This window comes from Pogona vitticeps, chromosome 2 (assembly GCF_051106095.1).
Source record: "Pogona vitticeps strain Pit_001003342236 chromosome 2, PviZW2.1, whole genome shotgun sequence".
In the NCBI taxonomy this organism is placed as follows: domain Eukaryota; kingdom Metazoa; phylum Chordata; class Lepidosauria; order Squamata; family Agamidae; genus Pogona; species Pogona vitticeps.
The window spans coordinates 52,961,779-52,980,842 of NC_135784.1; the positions used below are offsets into that span (position 1 = coordinate 52,961,779).

General features: G+C 40.7%; 1 protein-coding gene across 1 annotated transcript in view; it reads left to right on the forward strand.

Annotated features, from left to right (window-relative positions):
• Positions 1–19,064, forward strand: part of ITPR1 (inositol 1,4,5-trisphosphate receptor type 1) — a 272,527-nt gene that overhangs the window by 189,181 nt on the left and 64,282 nt on the right. The window contains exons 44-45 of the mRNA XM_072989461.2: positions 17,107–17,287; positions 18,778–19,034. Coding sequence (XP_072845562.2) covers positions 17,107–17,287; positions 18,778–19,034 — 438 coding nt within the window. The remainder of the gene's footprint in view (positions 1–17,106; positions 17,288–18,777; positions 19,035–19,064) is intronic.

Sequence of the window (19,064 nt, forward strand, 5' to 3'; positions counted from 1 at the left end):
AGTGTCCTGCTGCTGTTTGTGAAGTTAATATGAATAAAGAAATATTAAGCAGGAAGATCATTGGATGTAATGCATTGTAGAGAGGCAAGAGTGCTCAAAACATTCACCATGGGTTGAGTTGTTTTCTCTACTTTCCATCGGAGAGTATTTCTATTATTTAAAAAAAAAAACTGACTTGCTCTAGGAAGAGTTTAGGAAAGTAAGCATATGGCAAGATCTCCCTATATACTGTAGAACAGGGGATTCTGGATAAGAAACAATTTTGGGTCCTTTTAAGGAGGAAGGTGGGGTAAAAATATTGTGATTGATTGATTGATTGATGTTAGTAATTGTCATTTAGAGATGAGTGGTGTAGTTCTCACTACCTATGTGGTCAGCTATGCTGACACTAGGCCAGCTAAAATGTTACTGAAACAGAACTGCTATGAATGCTCAATACAGTATTACTTGAGCCTTCCTCACCTCGGTCTGACTTTATTCTGACTGCAGGCATTTTGCATCAGGAAAATTCAGCTCCTTTTTCATTGATGACTTAATTTTTTTTTCTTTTACTGCCCCATTTTCACTCTTCTGCAAATGACTGAAATCGGCCAGCAGGAGGGGAATCGGCCAGCATAAGTGCATTCCTGATGGCATGAGGAGCTGCTGCCTGTTATTAATGCAGGAAAACATTTGTTTTCTCCCCCTCCATGTTTTAATTAAAAAGTAAACAATTTGCAGAATTAATTTTTCATTTAATTGTTAGCTTTGCAGTGCAACCTTAACTCTAGAAGGTGCTGTGTGTGTGTGTGTGTGTGTGTGTGTGTGTGTGTGTGTGTGTGTGTGCGTGCGTGTGTGTGTGTGTGTGTGTGTGTGTGTGTGTGTGTGTGTTAGGAACTCAGTAAAAAATTTAAATTAAAATTTTAAAAAAGGATGGAGGCACAGTAATGGGATAGGCCTAACATGCATTTTGACTTAATTACAATATATAATAGATTGTTCTAAATCAGGAGTGGCCATTTTTGTGAGCTCCAAGCCTGCTTCTCCCAGCCCTGTAAAATATTTATTTTTCTCAGAAGACCTATGGTGCTTTCTGTGGGACCAGTTTTGCCATGATTTGAGTAGCACCCAAAATATCTGGGCCCATATGACTCAGTAAAAGAAAAATGTAAATGCTGTCTACTAGGTTTCACAGAGGAACTTTAAAATGGGAGGAGGGCACCATGGCATATGTGTTTTGAAGAGAAGTTTTTTTTTGGTATTTCATCTGACTTTATGAAAGATTTCATGAGAGATTATGTCCTCTTTTCTTTATATTGCATTAATGAAAATGCATCACTAGGAAAAAAAATCTATTTTTCTTTAAATAAGGGGAAAGTGCTATAAATGCTGTTTCATGTCCCAAGAGTTTTGGGTTTTTCAGGTTTGTGAAAATTAATGATGAATAAACTGCCTTACATAACATGCCCTCCATTATTTCTGTAAGTTTATTTAATTAGAAATAATTTCTAAAGCTGAATCGTGCTGTTCTGTGATATTTTATTCTTAACCACTAATTTTTATTTAAGATCAGGGACGTGGTGGCGCTGTGGGTTAAACCACAGAAGCCTCTGTACTGCAAGGTCAGAAGACCGGCAGTCATAAGATCGAATCCACATGACACAGTGAGCTGCCATCACTTGTCCAGGCTCCTGCCAACTTAGCAGTTCGAAAGCATGTAAACATTTCAAGTAGATAAATAGGTACCACATTGGTGGGAAGGTAATGGCATTCCGTGTCTAGTTGCATTGGCCACGTGACCACGGAAACTGTCTTCGGACAAATGCTGGCTCTATGGCTTGGAAATGGGGATGAGCACCACGCCCAAGAGTCGGATACGACTGGACTAAATGTCAAGACGAACCTTTACCTTTACCTTTTATTTAAGACTTGAAGAACACTTCAGATTCATAAAATACTGATTGACTAAATTTTTAAAAAAGAAAGGAAATGTAACTATATTACAGGAAGATGTGCATTATTTGACTAGAATCCAGTGCAAAAATAGCTATAATTGTGCCTCACCTTGAAGATGAAAATGTACAAGTATTTAAAGAAATTCATTATTGTTACATAGAAGCAAAACAGTGTAATGTGTTTGACTGAGAACGAAAGTTTCGGTTCAAGTAAATCAATATGGATATATTCTAATTTTCTGCATCAGGGAAATGTGAGTCATATTTCTGTGTATCACTGTTCTCTATGTAAACTAATTGCATATGTGAACTTGTTCACATGAGTACATCAGTTGATGCAATGTCATTTGAAGCCTTGTAGCTGAACACATAATCTGTTTAATTTGCTAATTTTGTTGGTATATGCCCTCAGTTTGCATCTCATTTATGGCAATCGTATGAATTAGTGACCTCCAAAAGGTCTTGTTAATAATAACTTTGCTCAGGTCTTGCAAATAAGCGTCTGTGGCTTCCTTTATTGAGGCAATCCATGTCATATTTCATATTGACTCATAGTGAGGCCATCCATCTCATGCTTGATCTTCCTCTTTTCCTGCTTCCTCCAACTTTTTCTTGCATTACTGTTTCCACCCCCCCAATGAGTTTTGTCTTTGTATGATTTGGCCAAGCTATAATAAATTCATTTTAGGTATTTTGTCACAGTAGGAAGTGTGGTGTAATGAAGACAGTGTCAGACTAGGGCTCAAGAGACCCGGGTTCAAGCTCCCTGTTTGACCATGCAACCCTCCTGTGTAGTGGCAATGGTGGACCTCTTCATGAACACCCCAAATACCTTGAATACTTAATTAGGGTTGCTGTTAATGAGAGACAACTTGCTGGTGCATAATATACGGACTATATCATTCCATGTTAAACTGATGAGATATGATTGTGATACCTTTGTCTTTGATCCTTAGATCTCTGACAGTTCTTTCACAACATAGATTTGCCATGTAATGGCACACTCATTGTGAGATCCATAAATAGATATGTTTACACTTAAGGCATCATTGGATAGCCCAGTGGTTTAGGCATCTAGCTGCAAAGCCAGAGGTTGGGAGCTCAATTCCCTACCATGCCTCCTTGACAGCGACTGAACTCGATGATCCATAGGATCCCTTCAAGCTCTGCAGTTCTAAGATGCTGATGCTGCTAAATACATGAATAAAATGTGGTCAGAGTTTTTAAAAACTGCAAATTCCACAGAAATTCTATGCAAATGTATAACATGACATTATAAAGTTTCTTTGATTCTAGCTGGAACTAATGAAATCTAATAGATTTCTAGATTTGCCTAAACTATATGTAACAAGCATTCATTGACAAATATTTTCATAATCACTTATTGCAACATCACATGTATTTATATCTGTCTTGAAAAGGATGTGGCACACTGTTGATGTTCCCAAAGCAAGAAAACTGTCCCCCTGGGCCGGTGCTGTGGGCAGGATGAGCATCTAAAGGCACATTAAGGCATATCATTGCTAACATGTAAAGAAATCATCGCCACTGAGCGAAGTATTTTGTCTTTGCTGAAGAGAAGGTGGAGTACCACAGGACATGAAGGATGTAAACGTCGTCACATTGTACAAGAACAAAGGCGACAGGGGCAACTGCAATAACTGCTGTAGCATCTCTCTTCTCAGCGTAGTAGGGAAGCTGCTTGCCCATGTTGTGCTGAAGAGGCTCCAGGTCCTTGCAGACAGGGTCTATCCAGAATCACAGTGCGGATTCCGAGCTAATAGATCCACCACTGACATGGTATTTTCCCTCAGACAGTTGCAGGAGAAATGTAGGGAACAACAACAGCCACTCTTTGTGGTCTTCATAGATCTCACAAAGGCCTTTGATTTGGTTAGCAGGGATGGCCTTTTTAAAATACTTCCCAAGATTGGATGTCCACCTCCTTAACATCCTGGGTCCTTTCATGAGGAAATGAAGGGCACTGTAGTTTTTGATGGCTCAACATCAGATCCCTTTGACATCTGAAGCAGAGTGAAACAGGGCTCCGTCCTCACACCAACCCTTTTTGGGATCTTTTTTGCTGTCATGCCTTTGGAACTGCAACAGAAGGTGTCTATCTCCGGACTAGATCAGACAGAAAGCTCTTTAATCTCTCTAGATTGAGATTGAAGACCAAAGTCCAACTGAAATGCATGCAGGACTTCCTCTTCGCTGATGATGCAGCTATTGTTATTGTTGCCCACTCTGCTGAAGACCTCCAACAACTCATGAATTGTTTTAGCAAGGCCTGCCAAGACTTTGGATTAATTATCAGCATAAAGAAAACTCAAGTCATGGGCCAGGGTGTGGACTCACCTCCCTCTATTACTATCTCCACGCAAAAATTGGAGGTTGTTCATGACTTTCTGTACCTTGGCTGAATGATCTCTGACACTTTCTCCTTAGATGTCGAGCTGGGTAGACGCATTGGTAAAGCAGCTACCATGTTCTCTAGACTCACAAAGAGAGTACGGCTCAATAAGAAGCTGACTGCATATACCAAGATTCAGGTCTATAGAGCCTGTGTCCTGAGCACACTCCTGTACTGCAGTGAGTCCTGGACCCTTTGTGCAAAGCAGGAGAGGAAGCTAAACACCTTCCATATGCGTTGTCTCCGAGGCATCTTTGGTATCACCTGACAGGACAAAGTTCCCAATAGAGTAGTCCTAAAATGAGCTGGAATTTCTAGCATGTATACATTACTGAAACAGCACTGTCTACGTTGGCTTAGGCATGTTGTGAGAATGGTTGATGGTCGGATTCCAAAAGATCTCCTGTATAGCGAATTAGTGCAGGGAAGTCGCCCCAGAGGGAGACCACAACTGCAATACAAGGATATCTACAAGCGGAATCTGGAGGCAGGTGGTGCATCATGGCCTCTCGCAATTTGAAGAGACCCTTGTCCAGCAGGCTGAGGTGAAGAGACAGTCCCGAAAGCAGCCAAATCAGGGAGCTGGACAGGGGACAGATAGTATTTGTCTTCACTGTGGAAGGGATTGTCACTCTCAAATTGGCCTTCTCAGCCGCACTAGATGCTGTTCCAAGTCCTCCATACAGAGCACGTTACCATAGTCTCTCAAGACTGAAGGATGCCTAAATACTTGCTAACATTTGGATGTACAGACCTGCATCTTCATGGTACAGTCTTTTTTATTCACATGTTTTCCCTCCTTAGGCAATACTTTTAAATTTTATTTTATTAAATATTCTGGTTTGTGTGCAATGGCTGAAAGTCCTTAACCTGTCTGTTTCTTGAGAAATTAGGCCCCATTCTGCATCCCTCCCCTTCATGGTGTCTCTCCTTTAAAGAACAAAGCGACACATGTGCTATTCTTTGGAAATGACAAGCAAAAAGTTTGATATACCCTCTTGTCACACTTCACTGAGATACACTGTGACATGCTATTTCCCTGGAACAGTATATGATCCCTGTCTATATCTGTCTAAGGCACGGGGGGGGGGACTGGTGTGTGTGTGTGTGTGTGTGTGTGTGTGTGTGTGTGTGTGTGTGTGTGTGTGTGTGTGTGTGTGTGTGTGTGTGTGCGCGCGCGCACAGCTAGACACCAGGGCTCATATTTTTTCTTCCTTTTTTTCTGTGAAGCCTGTATATTATTTACTTAAACTTTCTAGATGATCCCTAATGGGATTAAAGTCCTTCACAGGAAGGCAGAAGCAGGCTATTCAAAACAAGGTCAAGCTCCCTCCCCCCCCTTTTTTTCTTGGTAAGCGCAGAAATCAACAAAAATGTTATATAACTTCTATTTATATCTAACTTGCACACTAGCTGCAGGCATACAAGAGAAGCTGAGGAGGAAATTTAATGAGCTCTCAAGGCGTGCTCACCTTCCCAGGCTGGTAGAAACAGCATGAGTTTCTCCTTCCTCCTCTCTCCCTCTGTGTGTGTGTGTGTGTGTGTGTGTGTGTGTATGTGTGTGTGTGTGTTTAAGTGCGTCAGCAAATGAAGGTGGTGGGTAGTGTGGGTAGATAGACTGACGTTGGTATTGTTTTCTACAATTCTTCATTCTCTGCCCCTCTCTCACACACACACACCAAATTACTTTAGAGTTCCTCACTTCCAGGAGGAGCCTGTAACACATCCTTGATTCTCACACCCATGTACAACTCCCTCATTCAGAAAAAAAGTAGGATATGTACTCTCCTGCATTTAAAAGGCTCCGTGTATTTGGGCAGGTGCATGTTTGTGTTGTTGTTGTTTAGTTGTTTGGTCTTGTCCGACTCTTTGTGACCCCATGGACCAGAGCATGCCAGGCCCCTCCTGTCTTCCACTGCCTCCCAGAGTTGGGTCAAATTCATGTTGGTAGCTTCGATGACACTGTCCAGCCATCTCATCATCTGTCGCCCCCTTCTCCTCTTGCCATCACATTTTTCCAACATCTGGGTCTTTTCCATGGCGTCTTCTCTTCTCATGAGATGGCCAAAGTACTGGAGCCTCAGCTTCAGGATCTGTCCTTCCAGTGAGCACTGAGGGGTTAGTTTCCTTCAGAATGGATAGGTTTGTTCTCTTTGCAGTCCAGGGGACTCTCAAGAGTCTCCTCCAGCACCACAATTCAAAAGCATCAATTCTTCGGCATGTTTGTGTACACCTCTGTTAAATTTCTGGAGAGAATAGTTTGAAAACTTTGATGTATATAAGCCTCGCAGAACTACAGAACTTCTTCTGCGAAATGCTTCATCCCTGCAGCAGAAGCAGGACTGACATTTGTGACGATTTAGCTTCCAGTTGATGAGATTGCAAGAGGCCCTTGTGTCTTACTAAACACACCTTTCCTATTGGATTGACTGCTTTAAATGGGAGAAAATCAGGATTTTAGATGAGATGGTAGAAGAAACCAATCTAATCAGAGACCTTCTCAGAAAAAAGATGTCACAGATGGCTCACCTGACATCCTTTTATTGCTTGCAAAGGAGAAAAACTAGTAACTCCAGCATATCCTTGAGCAGTTCTGCCCCTTTGGAGGAGCCTTCTTAATCAGGTTTCTCAGTAAAATGCCATGAACTCAGTTCTGAGGACTGGCCTTTTGGGCAGCATTAGTAATATAGCTAAACTATGTGTTTGAATTACATTAGTACCACAGCTTCTAACTACGTGACACACCAGTGGCTCTTTCTGCTTATTTAAAAGCCAGATTGCAGGTTTTTGTTAACCCTTAGGGGCACAAAGCAGTGACTCCTCACAAGCTTCCTTTAGGCTGTAAAAAAATACCTTACAGAAAACCTTTCAGCTTTTTAAGGTCGATATAGTAAAGCAGTAGAATGTTCCTATAATGAGGCACATCTTAGGAAATTCATGGCTTCTGGACAAGGGAAGGGAGAAGTATACACGTCTTAACTGTGTTCTTCCTTTGCAAATCATAGTTGAATATCAAAGAGCAACAATGAAAAGAGATCAAAGAAATTTCAGAAAGAGATCAAAGAAAAGTCCTAGGTAGAGCCCATTTATCTACACCAGCAATGTTCCCAGCTTAGAGTTGGAAAGAATTGGTATTGTCATCTAGTGTATTGTTGTCCTGAACTATATTGAACATGCATTAATGTTTATTGGAGAAAAAATGGCTGGTGCAAACCAGCATTGGAAAACATTGCTTGCATGTGAGGCTAAAAAAGAAAAAGAAAAAGAAGACAAAAATATTGTGGCGCCTTAAAGACTAATATATTTTAATGTGAGCTTTCGTGGACAAGTCATAATTGCTGGAAATTAGATTTCTTTATATTCCTGGTGCAGGCAGACTTAAACTTTTAAGTAACGTGGAGGTCCTCATGCACTTATCTTAAGATGCACCTTGTTATAGTTCATATTTGTTGTTGTTATGTGTCTTCAGGTCATCTCTGACTTATGGTGACCTTATGAATAAACGATCTTGCAAATATCCTGTCCTCAACTGCCTTTGTGAACTCAAGCTGTGGGTTCCTTTAGGGAATTAGTCCATCTCATATTGGTCTTCCTCTTTTCCTGCTGCCTTCCACTTTTCCCAACATTGTTGTCTTTTCCAGAGAATCCTGCCTTCTCATGATGTGCCCAAAGTAGGACAGTCTCAGTTTCAATATTTTTGCCTCCAGAGATACTTCAGGCTTGATTTGATCTAGGGTTTACTTGTTCCTCTTTCTCGCATTGAATGGTATCTGCAAAGCTTCCCTCCACCACCGTATTTTAGACAAATCAATTTTTTTCTTGTCAGCGTGCTTTAATGTCCATCTTCCGCAGTTATACATGGTGATTGGAAATACAAGAGCTTGGATGATCTTGTTCTTGGTCTCCGGTGACACACACTTTATTATCTTTTGTAATTCCTCCATTGCTGCCCTTCCTAGTCTCAGTCTTCAGATTTCTTGGCTGCCGTCTCCATTTGAGAGATACTAAATCTCTAATTCAGTTGCTTTGTTGTCAGTGCTAAAGTTGTGTAGTTCTTCTGTAGTCAAAAATTTTGTCTTTTTAACTTTCAACTGCAATCCTGCTTTGACACTTTCTTCTTTCACTTTCACTAAAAGTAATTTCAAGTCATTGCTGCTTCCTACCAGTAAGATGGTGTTATCTGCATATTTTAAATTATTGATGTTTTTTCCACCCATTTTCACTCCTCTTTCATCTGCATCTAGTCTGGTTTTCTGTATGATAGTTCACATAGAGATGTTCTAAGAAAATTTTACCCAGTAAAAGATAGTGGCTTAATGGAATGAATTTGTTATTCATTGAGACAAAAGGCCAGAATCTGCTATGTACACCACTGCTCTGAAACTGGAAAGTCTGTGGTTAAAATGTTGATAACAGATACTTTGTGCGATCAAGACTTGATATGTTTTTAGCAACACATATGAATGTATGCTGCTGTAACCTGCCCTGCAGTTTTGGCTGTGTTCTGGCAACATGAGCTTATAACTTGTAGTAGGGAACATCTCATTATTGAGTCTGAGCATAAGCCCAACCACCTGATGCAAATGTTCATGTTTCCTGTTTTCTTGGTTAGCAATGTAAATAAGTAGCTATGACTGCAGGGCAGACCTAGTTAGCAGCTAACAGAGATAAATATATTTTGGATACATATGACAACTGTGCACACTCAAAGCCTGAGCAAAACCTGATACACTATCCTCAAGCCGATTCAAGGCAAAACCTGATACATTGTCATCAAATCCCCATTTATTAATTTCTTGCATCTGAATCTGGAGGTGGGTCTGGGGGTGGGGTAGCTTGTCAGCCTAAGCAGTTAGCACTTTAGCAAACTTTCTATGTCAGACGTCTGTTGTACGTGTCCACCAGTTAATCCAAAGTTCTCCGGTTCTAGAATTAATGCAGTTCATAAATCAGCAAGGCAGCTAATCTGATATTCAGTACTATTCTGAATCTTGGAAAAGGCATCAGAACTTAACTGTTTCTAAAGTCCCCTTCCCAGGTAACCCATTACTATTAGCCACAAAACAAACAAACAAACAAACAAAAATAACACCCTCTCAATCAATTATTCATCACATTACTTGTTCCTTATCATCTTTGCCATGTTACCTTCAAGCTTTGGGGCAGATTTGTATCTTTACTTAACACACGTTCAGGATGCTAATGTACGTAGATCACTAAACGAGGGTTAATTAAGTGAAAGAATTCTGTTATAATGCAGTTCTCTGCAGTGTAACTATATAAGTATATAATGTACTATAGTACTGTAGTACTATACTACTTACAATAATTTCAGAATTATTTCAGAGAGAGAGATTGAAACTAACTAGGAGAAAGATCATCCATACTCTTGTATTCCCTATTAGGTATGAAACTGTACAGGAAAGAAAGGTGACAGGAAAAAAATGATTTATTTGAAATATGATGCTGGAAAAGAGCAATTGCAGATACCTTGAGCCTAAACTATCTCTGGAGGCAAAAATGATGAAACTGAGGCTATTCTATTTCGGGTGCCACATGAAAAAGAATCATAGAAAACTGAAGTTGGAAGGGGCCTACAAGGCCGTCAAGTCCAACCCACTGGTCAGTGCAGAAATACAATCAAAGCATATCTGCCAGGTGATTATCTAAGTTTTCTTGAATGCCTCCAGTGTTGGAACACTCACCAACTCCATATTCTCTGGAAAAAACAATAATGCTGGGAACGGTTGAAGGCAGCAGGGAAAGAATACTAAATATAGATGTGTTGACTCCCTAAAGGAAGGCAGAGGCTTTAGTTTACAAGAGCAGGGCAGGGCAGTTGAAGACAGGACATGTTGGAGGTTACTTATGCATAAGGCCACCATGGTTTGGCACATAACAACAACAGCAGAATGTTGCTGAATTTTGTGAATGTGAGTGTAGTTAGACTGAGTGCTGTGTTCACTGTTGTTGTAGTGTTTCTGAAATGTGCCTTTTGTGCCCTGTGCACAATGCAATAATTTTTCTTTCATGGCGGACGGTTGAGTTGTGGGACAAAACATCTGAATTATCAAAAGTCATCTAATGACAGGAAACAGAGAACTGAACTAATGACAGCACTTGTGCCATATGTCTGTGCTTAGCTCTGTAAAAAGCCCTTTCCCAAGTACCATACAGATTTTTCCCTTTTTCTTTCAAGCACATATCTTGCTCCAACAGGCTGTTAGCCTCTATTGCCAGAGTGAAGTAGAGAGGCATGCAGCACTAGGGACGTGGTGAAAGGAAAGAAATGTGAGGGGAAGTTGTACAGGAGTGATTAAATGGTGTTGAGTCGTGTCAGGACCGTGTTAATAAGGGGAAAAGGAAGAGGGATGTGATCAATATTTGGTATAAGTGATTGCCAGGTGACACAGGGCAGTAGGTTGCCTTACTGCATGACCTCAGTAAAAAAAAAAGTTTTGAAAGGACTTTCAGTGTGTGGACATTAGGGAAGGGCAATCCAATGAGCATTGTGACAGAGGCACTGGGAAAGATGGTGATGCTTTCATAGAGAAAGCTTTTCAGTGAAGCTTTTCAATGGCTTAGGGCAGTGGTTTCCAACCTTGGGTAAGCCAGGTGTTCCTGGACTTCCCTTCCCAGAAGCCTTCACCACCACCTTGTGCTGGCTGAGGTTTCTGGGAGATGCAGTCCAAGAACAGCGGCGCTACCCAACGTTGGGAACCACTGACTTTGTGAAAGAATTGTAATTAATCATTGCCTGTGTAGAGACCTAAAAAACAAAACAAAACAAAAAACAAAAACAAAATAAAACCTTCCAAATGAATCCCAGTGTACAGTGGGGTCTCTACTTAAGAACGTCCCTACTTAAGAACAATCCAACTTAAGAACAGCTCCATTTGCTAAATTTTGCTTCTACTTGAGAACAGAAATCCAAGATAAGAACAGGAGAAAAAACCTTTCCTGCTCTTTTTTTAACCTTAGGTCATCTTAGGTTAAAAAAAATTTCTCCCCCTAGTGGTAGAGTACGTATTAACCAGCTTTGCATTAGTTCCTATGGGAACTAATGCTTCAATGTATGAACGCACCTCTACATAACAACAACAAAAAAACAGCCAGAACGGATTAATTGGTTTTCAGTCCATTCCTATGGGAAATTTTGCTTCAACTTAAGAACGTTTCAACTTAAGAACACCATTCCAAAACGGATTAAGTTCTTAAGTAGAGGTTCCACTGTAGTTTCTATGGATGGAAAAGAGCAGATACGGATTAAATGGTTTTCAATGCATTCCTATGGGAAATGCAGATTCAACATAAGAACTTTTCAACTTGAGAACCACCTTCCAATACGGATTAAGTTCTTAAGTAGAGACCCCACTGTATTTGGTTACAAGAAGAAGAAAAATGGAAGTCTGAGTGCAAACCTTATCAATAAGGGAATGTGATCATATTCGGTTCATAAGAGATACTACAACAAGATAATTTTCTTCTGACAGGGCTTGAGGGTTGAAAATTATTTTTCACCTAATGCTGGGCACCTGTTCTAGTTATTTGGCTGAGGCTTTCATTTTATCTCAGTGTCCTTGTTATATATCAGTGATATGCATCGGATCAATTACATTAGAGAAACAATCAAGATTCTGCTCTCAGAGGCTGCAGCTCCCTTCAGCCGACATTTAAAGTTGTTGTTTTTTCCCCCGCGATGGGTGACACTGGGAGCTTGAGAAGTAATATTTTTAATCTGTGAGCCACCTGAGGTCCTATGTGGGGACACAGGTGGCATATAAATAACATAAATAAATAGCTATTGCTGGCAATCGTAACTCCGGAGTAAGGCTTGCATTACACATGATAGCATTTCAGTGTGAATCTTAGCTGTATTAGCTATTAACTATTTTAGGACAATCTTCACACAAATGTAAGATGTGCACAAAAGTGTCTCAGATGATATCTCTCTCTATATATCTCTCTCCCTCCCTCTCTCCCTCTGTCTGTGTGTGTGTGTGTGAGAGAGAGAGAGAGGGAGAAAGAGAGAGAGAGAGAATATCTGGTACAACAGAAACTTTGGTGAGAAAGTTACCAATGGGATGTGAATTGCAGTGAAACTTTCAGTGTTTTCTAAATGGAAATATTCTTGAAGGAAAAAATTGTTGTGACAGATCTAATCTTAGATGAAATACTGAAATGAGTTTATGATCTTGCTGTGTGTGTGTATATGTTATCACTTTCCAGAGCTGCTGTTTTGTGGTTTCAAATATTTATTCAATTACATCGTGTAAAATAATCTGTCTTTTGCTGCTGTGTTTTTCACCATTCACCATCTGAGAACAGGATAAAAGATGTGAAGGATATAAATTCCGTTTCTTAGTATACATAGAGATGCAAATTATTTCTTCTTTGCTTAAGGTTGTTCCCATGCCGCCGCCGCCCGTCTTTTAAGCCCTTGTTGTTGACTGATGAAGTGGAGGAGAGAGTGAATATGGAGTTCCCCCTCCTCCTCAATAGAGCTCACTGTTCTCTTTCACTGGCTTGCTGTAACATCACTGCCTCTGTCTGTCCCTATATAGGTGCCGCCCCCTAGCTGTATGATCTATAACTAGATAGAATGGCTCCTCATCCGGTTATTTATGCTTGGGAGATGACATTCTCTTCTGTGTAATCACACCTCTTAAGGAGAATTATCCCAGCACCACCCCACGACTAGCTTTAAATAAAAGAATATTGCCTATCCTTTTTAATTTGTGTGCGAGCAGACCCAGGCTACAACTATGTTTGCTTCTTTTTAGTTGTCTAAAGTCACAAGATCACAGCTTTGCTTACAGCAGCCCTCACCCACACACATGATTCTGCGTTGAGGTAACAGAATTTGTTCTGTTTTGAATCTGCAGTTAGTTTGGGATGAATGTCAGAGTTTAGAAATGTTACTTTTAGAGGGTACATTTCCCAGAGTCCTTTGATAGCCAGGTTGTCTGACAAGTACAACCAGAGTCACTGAATGTAAACATTCTTAAGGTGTTTGTGTATGTCTCTGTGCTTCCAGGTGGGACGGCTGACATAAACGTTTCAGGTTCTGCATTTTCATTTTCAGTACTTTCTCCACCATCCATATGACGTAGTGCTTTTTCCTATGATTTTCACTTTCTGTTGTCCCTTAAAGAATCATGGTGGTTGTTTTTGTCCTTTAAGAAGGTGGAGTTTAGCACAATGCCTCAAGTGCAGATTTCTACAGGCAGTCATTTTCTGTAACAGTAAAGCCTGATGGAAAGTTTTCAGTTAGCCCACAAATAAGATGATTTTTAAAAAAAACTTAACGAAGGAATCTCCAGCAGGGGAGTGGGTTTCTTGAAAACCTTCAAGGATTTCCAGAAGAGAAGTCATTTTTGAGTACATGGTAGCCACTCTCATTTTTGTGCATCAGCCATGGCCAAGCTGTTTTCAACCATGAGCTTCGTGGTGCAGTAGTTAAACTGCACTATTGCAGCCAAAACTCTGCTCCCAACCCAGGTACAATCCCAGGTAGCTGGCTCAAGGTTCACTCAGTCTTCCAAGGTTAGTAAATTGAATACCCAGCTTTCCTGTTGGGGGGGGCAATGTGTATCCTCCATAGTTATGTTGTAAACCACCCAGAAAGTACTTTAAGTGCTATGGGGCAGAATATGAACAAATCAAATAAATTAATTGTCATTGTAAATATATGCATAGTACTGTATACACATAAAACGAAATTCACACAGAGACCAGACCCACATGCACACACATACAAAATCCCCAAATACTCCCCACCCACTAAAAATCCCCCATTAAGAACACAAACATCTGCACCACAGGCTAAGTAACGCTGTTCAACTGTTCACTGCTAGTTCATTATTAAGTGCAATTATAGCTCTGGGATAAAAACTATTCAGAAAATGTGTGGTCCAAGTCTTAATTGTTCTGTATCTTCTGCCAGATGGCAACAGTTCAAAGAAGTTATGAGCAGGATGGCGAAAGTCTCTAAGGATGTTGTGACTTCCTCAGACAGCGGGATGTGAAATTGTCATCCAGGGTTGATAGCTGGACCCCGATGATATTCTGGGCAATTTTAATGGTTCTCTGAAGAGCTTTTTTTGTCTGCGACAGAGCTGCTCCCAAACCATACAAGGATGCCATAGGTTAGGACACTCTCAATGGTGCTACGATAGTAGAACAGAAGTAAATTCTGAGATAAATTTAACTTCCCGAGCATTCTCAGGAAATACAGCCTCTTCTGTGCCTTCTTCACCAGCATGTAGCATTTATAGTCCACGAGAGGTCCTCTGAGATGTAAGTGCCCAGAAATTTGAAACTACCAACTCTCTCCACCTCCTCGCCATTTATGTAAAGTGGTAAATGTACATTTCTCTTCCTCCTAAAATCAATTGAGTTAGTTTTTAATGTTAAGTGTAAAATTATTTTCTTTACACCAGAGTATCAACCCTTGTACTTCCTTTCTGTAAGCAGACTCATTGTTCTTATTTATGAGCCCCACCACTGTCGTATCATCTTTAAATTTAATAATTGTATTGGTGTTATACAGTGGGGTGCAATCATTTGTGTACAAGGAATAGAGGAAGGGACTTAGCACATGGCCCTGGGGAGCTCCTGTACTTAGTACCAAGGTGGAAGAATGGTGAGATCCCATCCTCACTTCTCTCAGAAAGTCCTTCACCCACACACACATCTTCTGAGGTAATCCCAGGTTGATCATTTTTTAAAAAAAAACCTATTGGGTAGAATGGCATTAAAAGCAGAGCTATAATCCACAAACAACACCCTCATACAAGTTCCCTGTTGTTCTAAGTGACTCAATACAGTATGGAGAGCAATGGACGTAGCATCATCAGTAGATCTATTTCTCCTGTATGCAAATTGCCATGGGTCCAAAGAAGGTGGAAGACTAGCCTTAATGTAATCCAGCACCAGTCTGTCAAAACATTTCATAATAACAGATGTTAAAGCTACTGGTCTATAATCATTGAGAGATACCACAGCTGACTGCTTGGGGACTGGCACTATAATAGATGTCTTCAAGCAAGTGAGGACAGAACACTGCAACAAAGATAGATTGAAAATATCTGTAAAAGCAGCACACATTTAGTTCATACCTTGTGCCCCGTTTGGAACACTCTGTTTTAAAAGTGTACTAACATTAAATTTTTCTAACCTCTCTTGCACAACTTCTAAAGGCAGTTCAGGGTCTCCAGTTTGCAGAGCACAGGAATAAAATGTTGAGGAGACATGTTGCATATAACTGATGATTAATGAGGGTAGAAGGATGCAAATGTAGAATTGTTCTTATGAAGTTAGAGGCTTAAAACTATCCAGGAATGTCCTTTATTGCTTATGTGAAATGGATGCATGTCTTCTATTTCACACCCTTTATTCAAACCTTCTCACATTTAACCTCCTAAAAGGAAGTTGACAGCAAAGTAAAGTCAAAGGAGTAGTGGTTTCTGAGCAATTCAAATTCATAACGTATGAAACTGGGGGATGTACTCTAGAACAGATGAAAACGCCTCTGAGTTTGTATAGTGTGTCTCCATCAAATGGACAAATACAGCTTGTATCTATATCTGGGTTCCAAAGGTGTTTCCATGGAATGCTGCACATATACATCTATTTTTTTAAAATTAACGGAGGCCAGTCAGGAAAGCATTAATATGGCAGCATGTGTATTTTAACAAAGCAGCAATAACTTAAGAAAAACTCACATCCTGCTATGTTGGTATAAGGTAGGTATATCAATGTCAAAACTGACCCTAAAGGTCCAGCAAGTACAGCACCTAATTCGAAGCAGGGCAAGTAGTTGTGTATACATGGTTACTCGTTGCATCCTGGATCAGGTTCGTGATTTTGATACTCATGTACAAAACTCTCCATGGTTTGGACCTAAGATACTTGTTAGTGCCTCTTTCCCCTATGTCATCTTCCCGAGCCACTAGATCAGAGGTCGTCAACCCCCGGTCCACGGCCCATTGCTGGTCCATGGCTTGAGCCTGACCGGGCCAAGAAGACAGACCTCCCCCCCACAGCATTCTCCTCCCCACAGGTGCTTTGCGTGTGCACGTGTCAGCGGCATGAGTGCTCCCTCACCCCTTCATGCAAGCCCCAGCGTGCGCAAAGCAGCTGTGGGGAGGAGAGTGTGTGCGGGGGGCGGGAGGTCTGCCTTTGCAGCCCGGTGGCGGCGACAGGGCTGGGGGAGAGCTGGAAGGCAGGGCAAGTCCCGGGTGTTCCAGCGGCCCACCTCCCGGCACCGGTGGCTAGGGGGATGGGCAAGAGCCGGATAAAATTAAAAAGACTCCCAGGCTGCCACCACTGCCGCCACAGGTGGGCAGGTGCTCCTGCGCATGCGCAAAGTGGTGAGGGATATGTGCGTGCCTTGATGGCACATGTGTCCTGTGGTCTCCGGGAAAAGGAGTGAATCAGCACATCACTAGCCTGGAGCAAAGGGTGGGAGAAATGCCCGTCTAGTTACACTCTCATTTCCACAACTACTACTACCTTCTTATATCTACTCTATATCTAGCTTGTACTTGAGGAAGTGAGTTGGCCTTAGTACCTCAGCTTTGTTTATCCCTGTGCTCTAATGATTGTAGCAGCCTAGCCAACAACTGTATTGCTTGCAAACAAGTTACATATGGTGTTTTTTATATATAAAAAAAAACACCATAAAATCTGACTTCCATATCTTTGATGTTTAAAATTATTTGTTTACCAAACTATGATTCTGTTTATGTTTTACAGCACTCATTTTTTTGCCGGCTAACAGAAGATAAAAAGTCAGAAAAATTCTTCAAAGTTTTTTACGATCGTATGAAGGTGGCCCAGCAGGAAATTAAGGCTACTGTCACAGTTAACACTAGTGATCTAGGAAATAAAAAGAAAGATGATGACTCTGACCGGGATGTACCAGCCAGGAAAAGAGGTAACTCTTTTAGTAGTGTTTCAGTCGTGTACAATATCTTGAAAGCAAAGACTTCATTTTGTGATTAAGTATTTTACTGATACAGTGATCCCAGTCTACAGCATGGGGCCTAGGAATTCTGCTGAACATCATTTCCCTCTTCAGGTTGGGAATACTCATTTTGGGAATATGGCAAAAGCTGAAATTGTGACCTGCATTCATAATCTTAGTGTGCTAGTCAACTGGAGTAGTTGGACATGAGGTAGAATATTTACATTTAATGTTCTTCACTCTACCAACATTAGGTCTAAAAGGAGTTAGCTAAAAGCCAGAATCCTGTTTTCTCAGTTTTGAATAGAGGTAGATTGAGACATGGTCTTATAATTATTACTTTTCCATTGGAGAGTCTTATGTGCTAGTGTGCATGCCAGGTGTATTAGTACATATTGTTAAGCACATGAAGTAGAATACAATATATTACTTTCTAGTGATAAGTTACATCAGTGATTCAGTAATATGAACTATTAAATGAGAAATTCATATACAGATTGGGGAAATGGAATAGTAAAACATCAAACTCTTTGGGTGCATAGCTTGGCTATTTTTGTTCTGATCTGTATTTTAACTAAAATTGGTAGAGATTAATCCTGAATACAGTGGTAAAACTACCTTGTAAAGATGTTCAGGGAGGAAGGAGTATGCCTTAAGTAAGACATGATAGCCTTTGTCTTCTTGATATCACTTGGTGAACAATACTTATATATGTATTCTTGAAGGCTTTCATGGTGGAGCTCTGATGGTTGTTGTGGGTTTTTCAGGTTCTTTGGCCATGTTCTGAAGGTTGTTCTTCCTGACATTTCGCCAGTCTCTGTGGCCGGCATCTTCAAAAAGACAAAAAAGACAAAAACTGTTCCCACAACTGTAAATACTCAACTATTGTATCTAACAAACAGCAACAGAGCATGGACAGTCCTCTGAAGATGCCGGCCACAGACTGGCGAAACGTCAGGAAGAACAACCTTCAGAACACGGCCAAAGAGCCCGAAAAACCCACAACAACTAATACTTATATATCATTTGCTTTTCAGAAAAAACTACAGTAGGCTAGAACTAAGTTTAATTAATAAAATGTCATTGATTTTAATGGGCCTACCTGATATATGGAAGTCTGAAAGACTGATTGATACCGGCATTCATCCTAACTTGGAACCAGTTGAATAGAGCTTCTGTTCTTGGAAGAAATTTCTCTTAATGGAAGGAAAATTGTATTCACAGAGCAATCCTTTTTAGCAACAAGGTGAAACCTGAGATTCAGGCCATTGTATTTTACATCCTTGTTTCTGTAAGGAATTAGCGAGCATCTTTTATTATGCTGTGATCACATCAGGCAACACGATGCTGACTGTTATACTGATCTCGGTGGATTTACTATTAAAAGAATGCTTGGTGGTGGGATCTGCTAAGGGCCTTGGTTGCTGTTTGCTTATGGAATTTGCCATTTTGTATTTTAGCATTGAGGGAACCCATGATCCAGATCACAGAAGAAGTGAGAGATCAGTTGGTCGAAGCTTCTGCTGCTACGAGAAAGGCCTACAACACTTATAGGAGGGAAGCTGATCCTGATGACCATTATTCAGCTGCAGATGGAGCCCAGTCTGCAGCAGACAAAAGCAAAGAGGAGTTGGAGATGAGTCCTGTTATCACCATAATGCAGCCCATTTTGCGTTTCTTACAGCTGCTGTGTGAAAACCATAATCGGGATCTGCAGGTATGTTAGCTAGTTGCATGCTCAACTCCC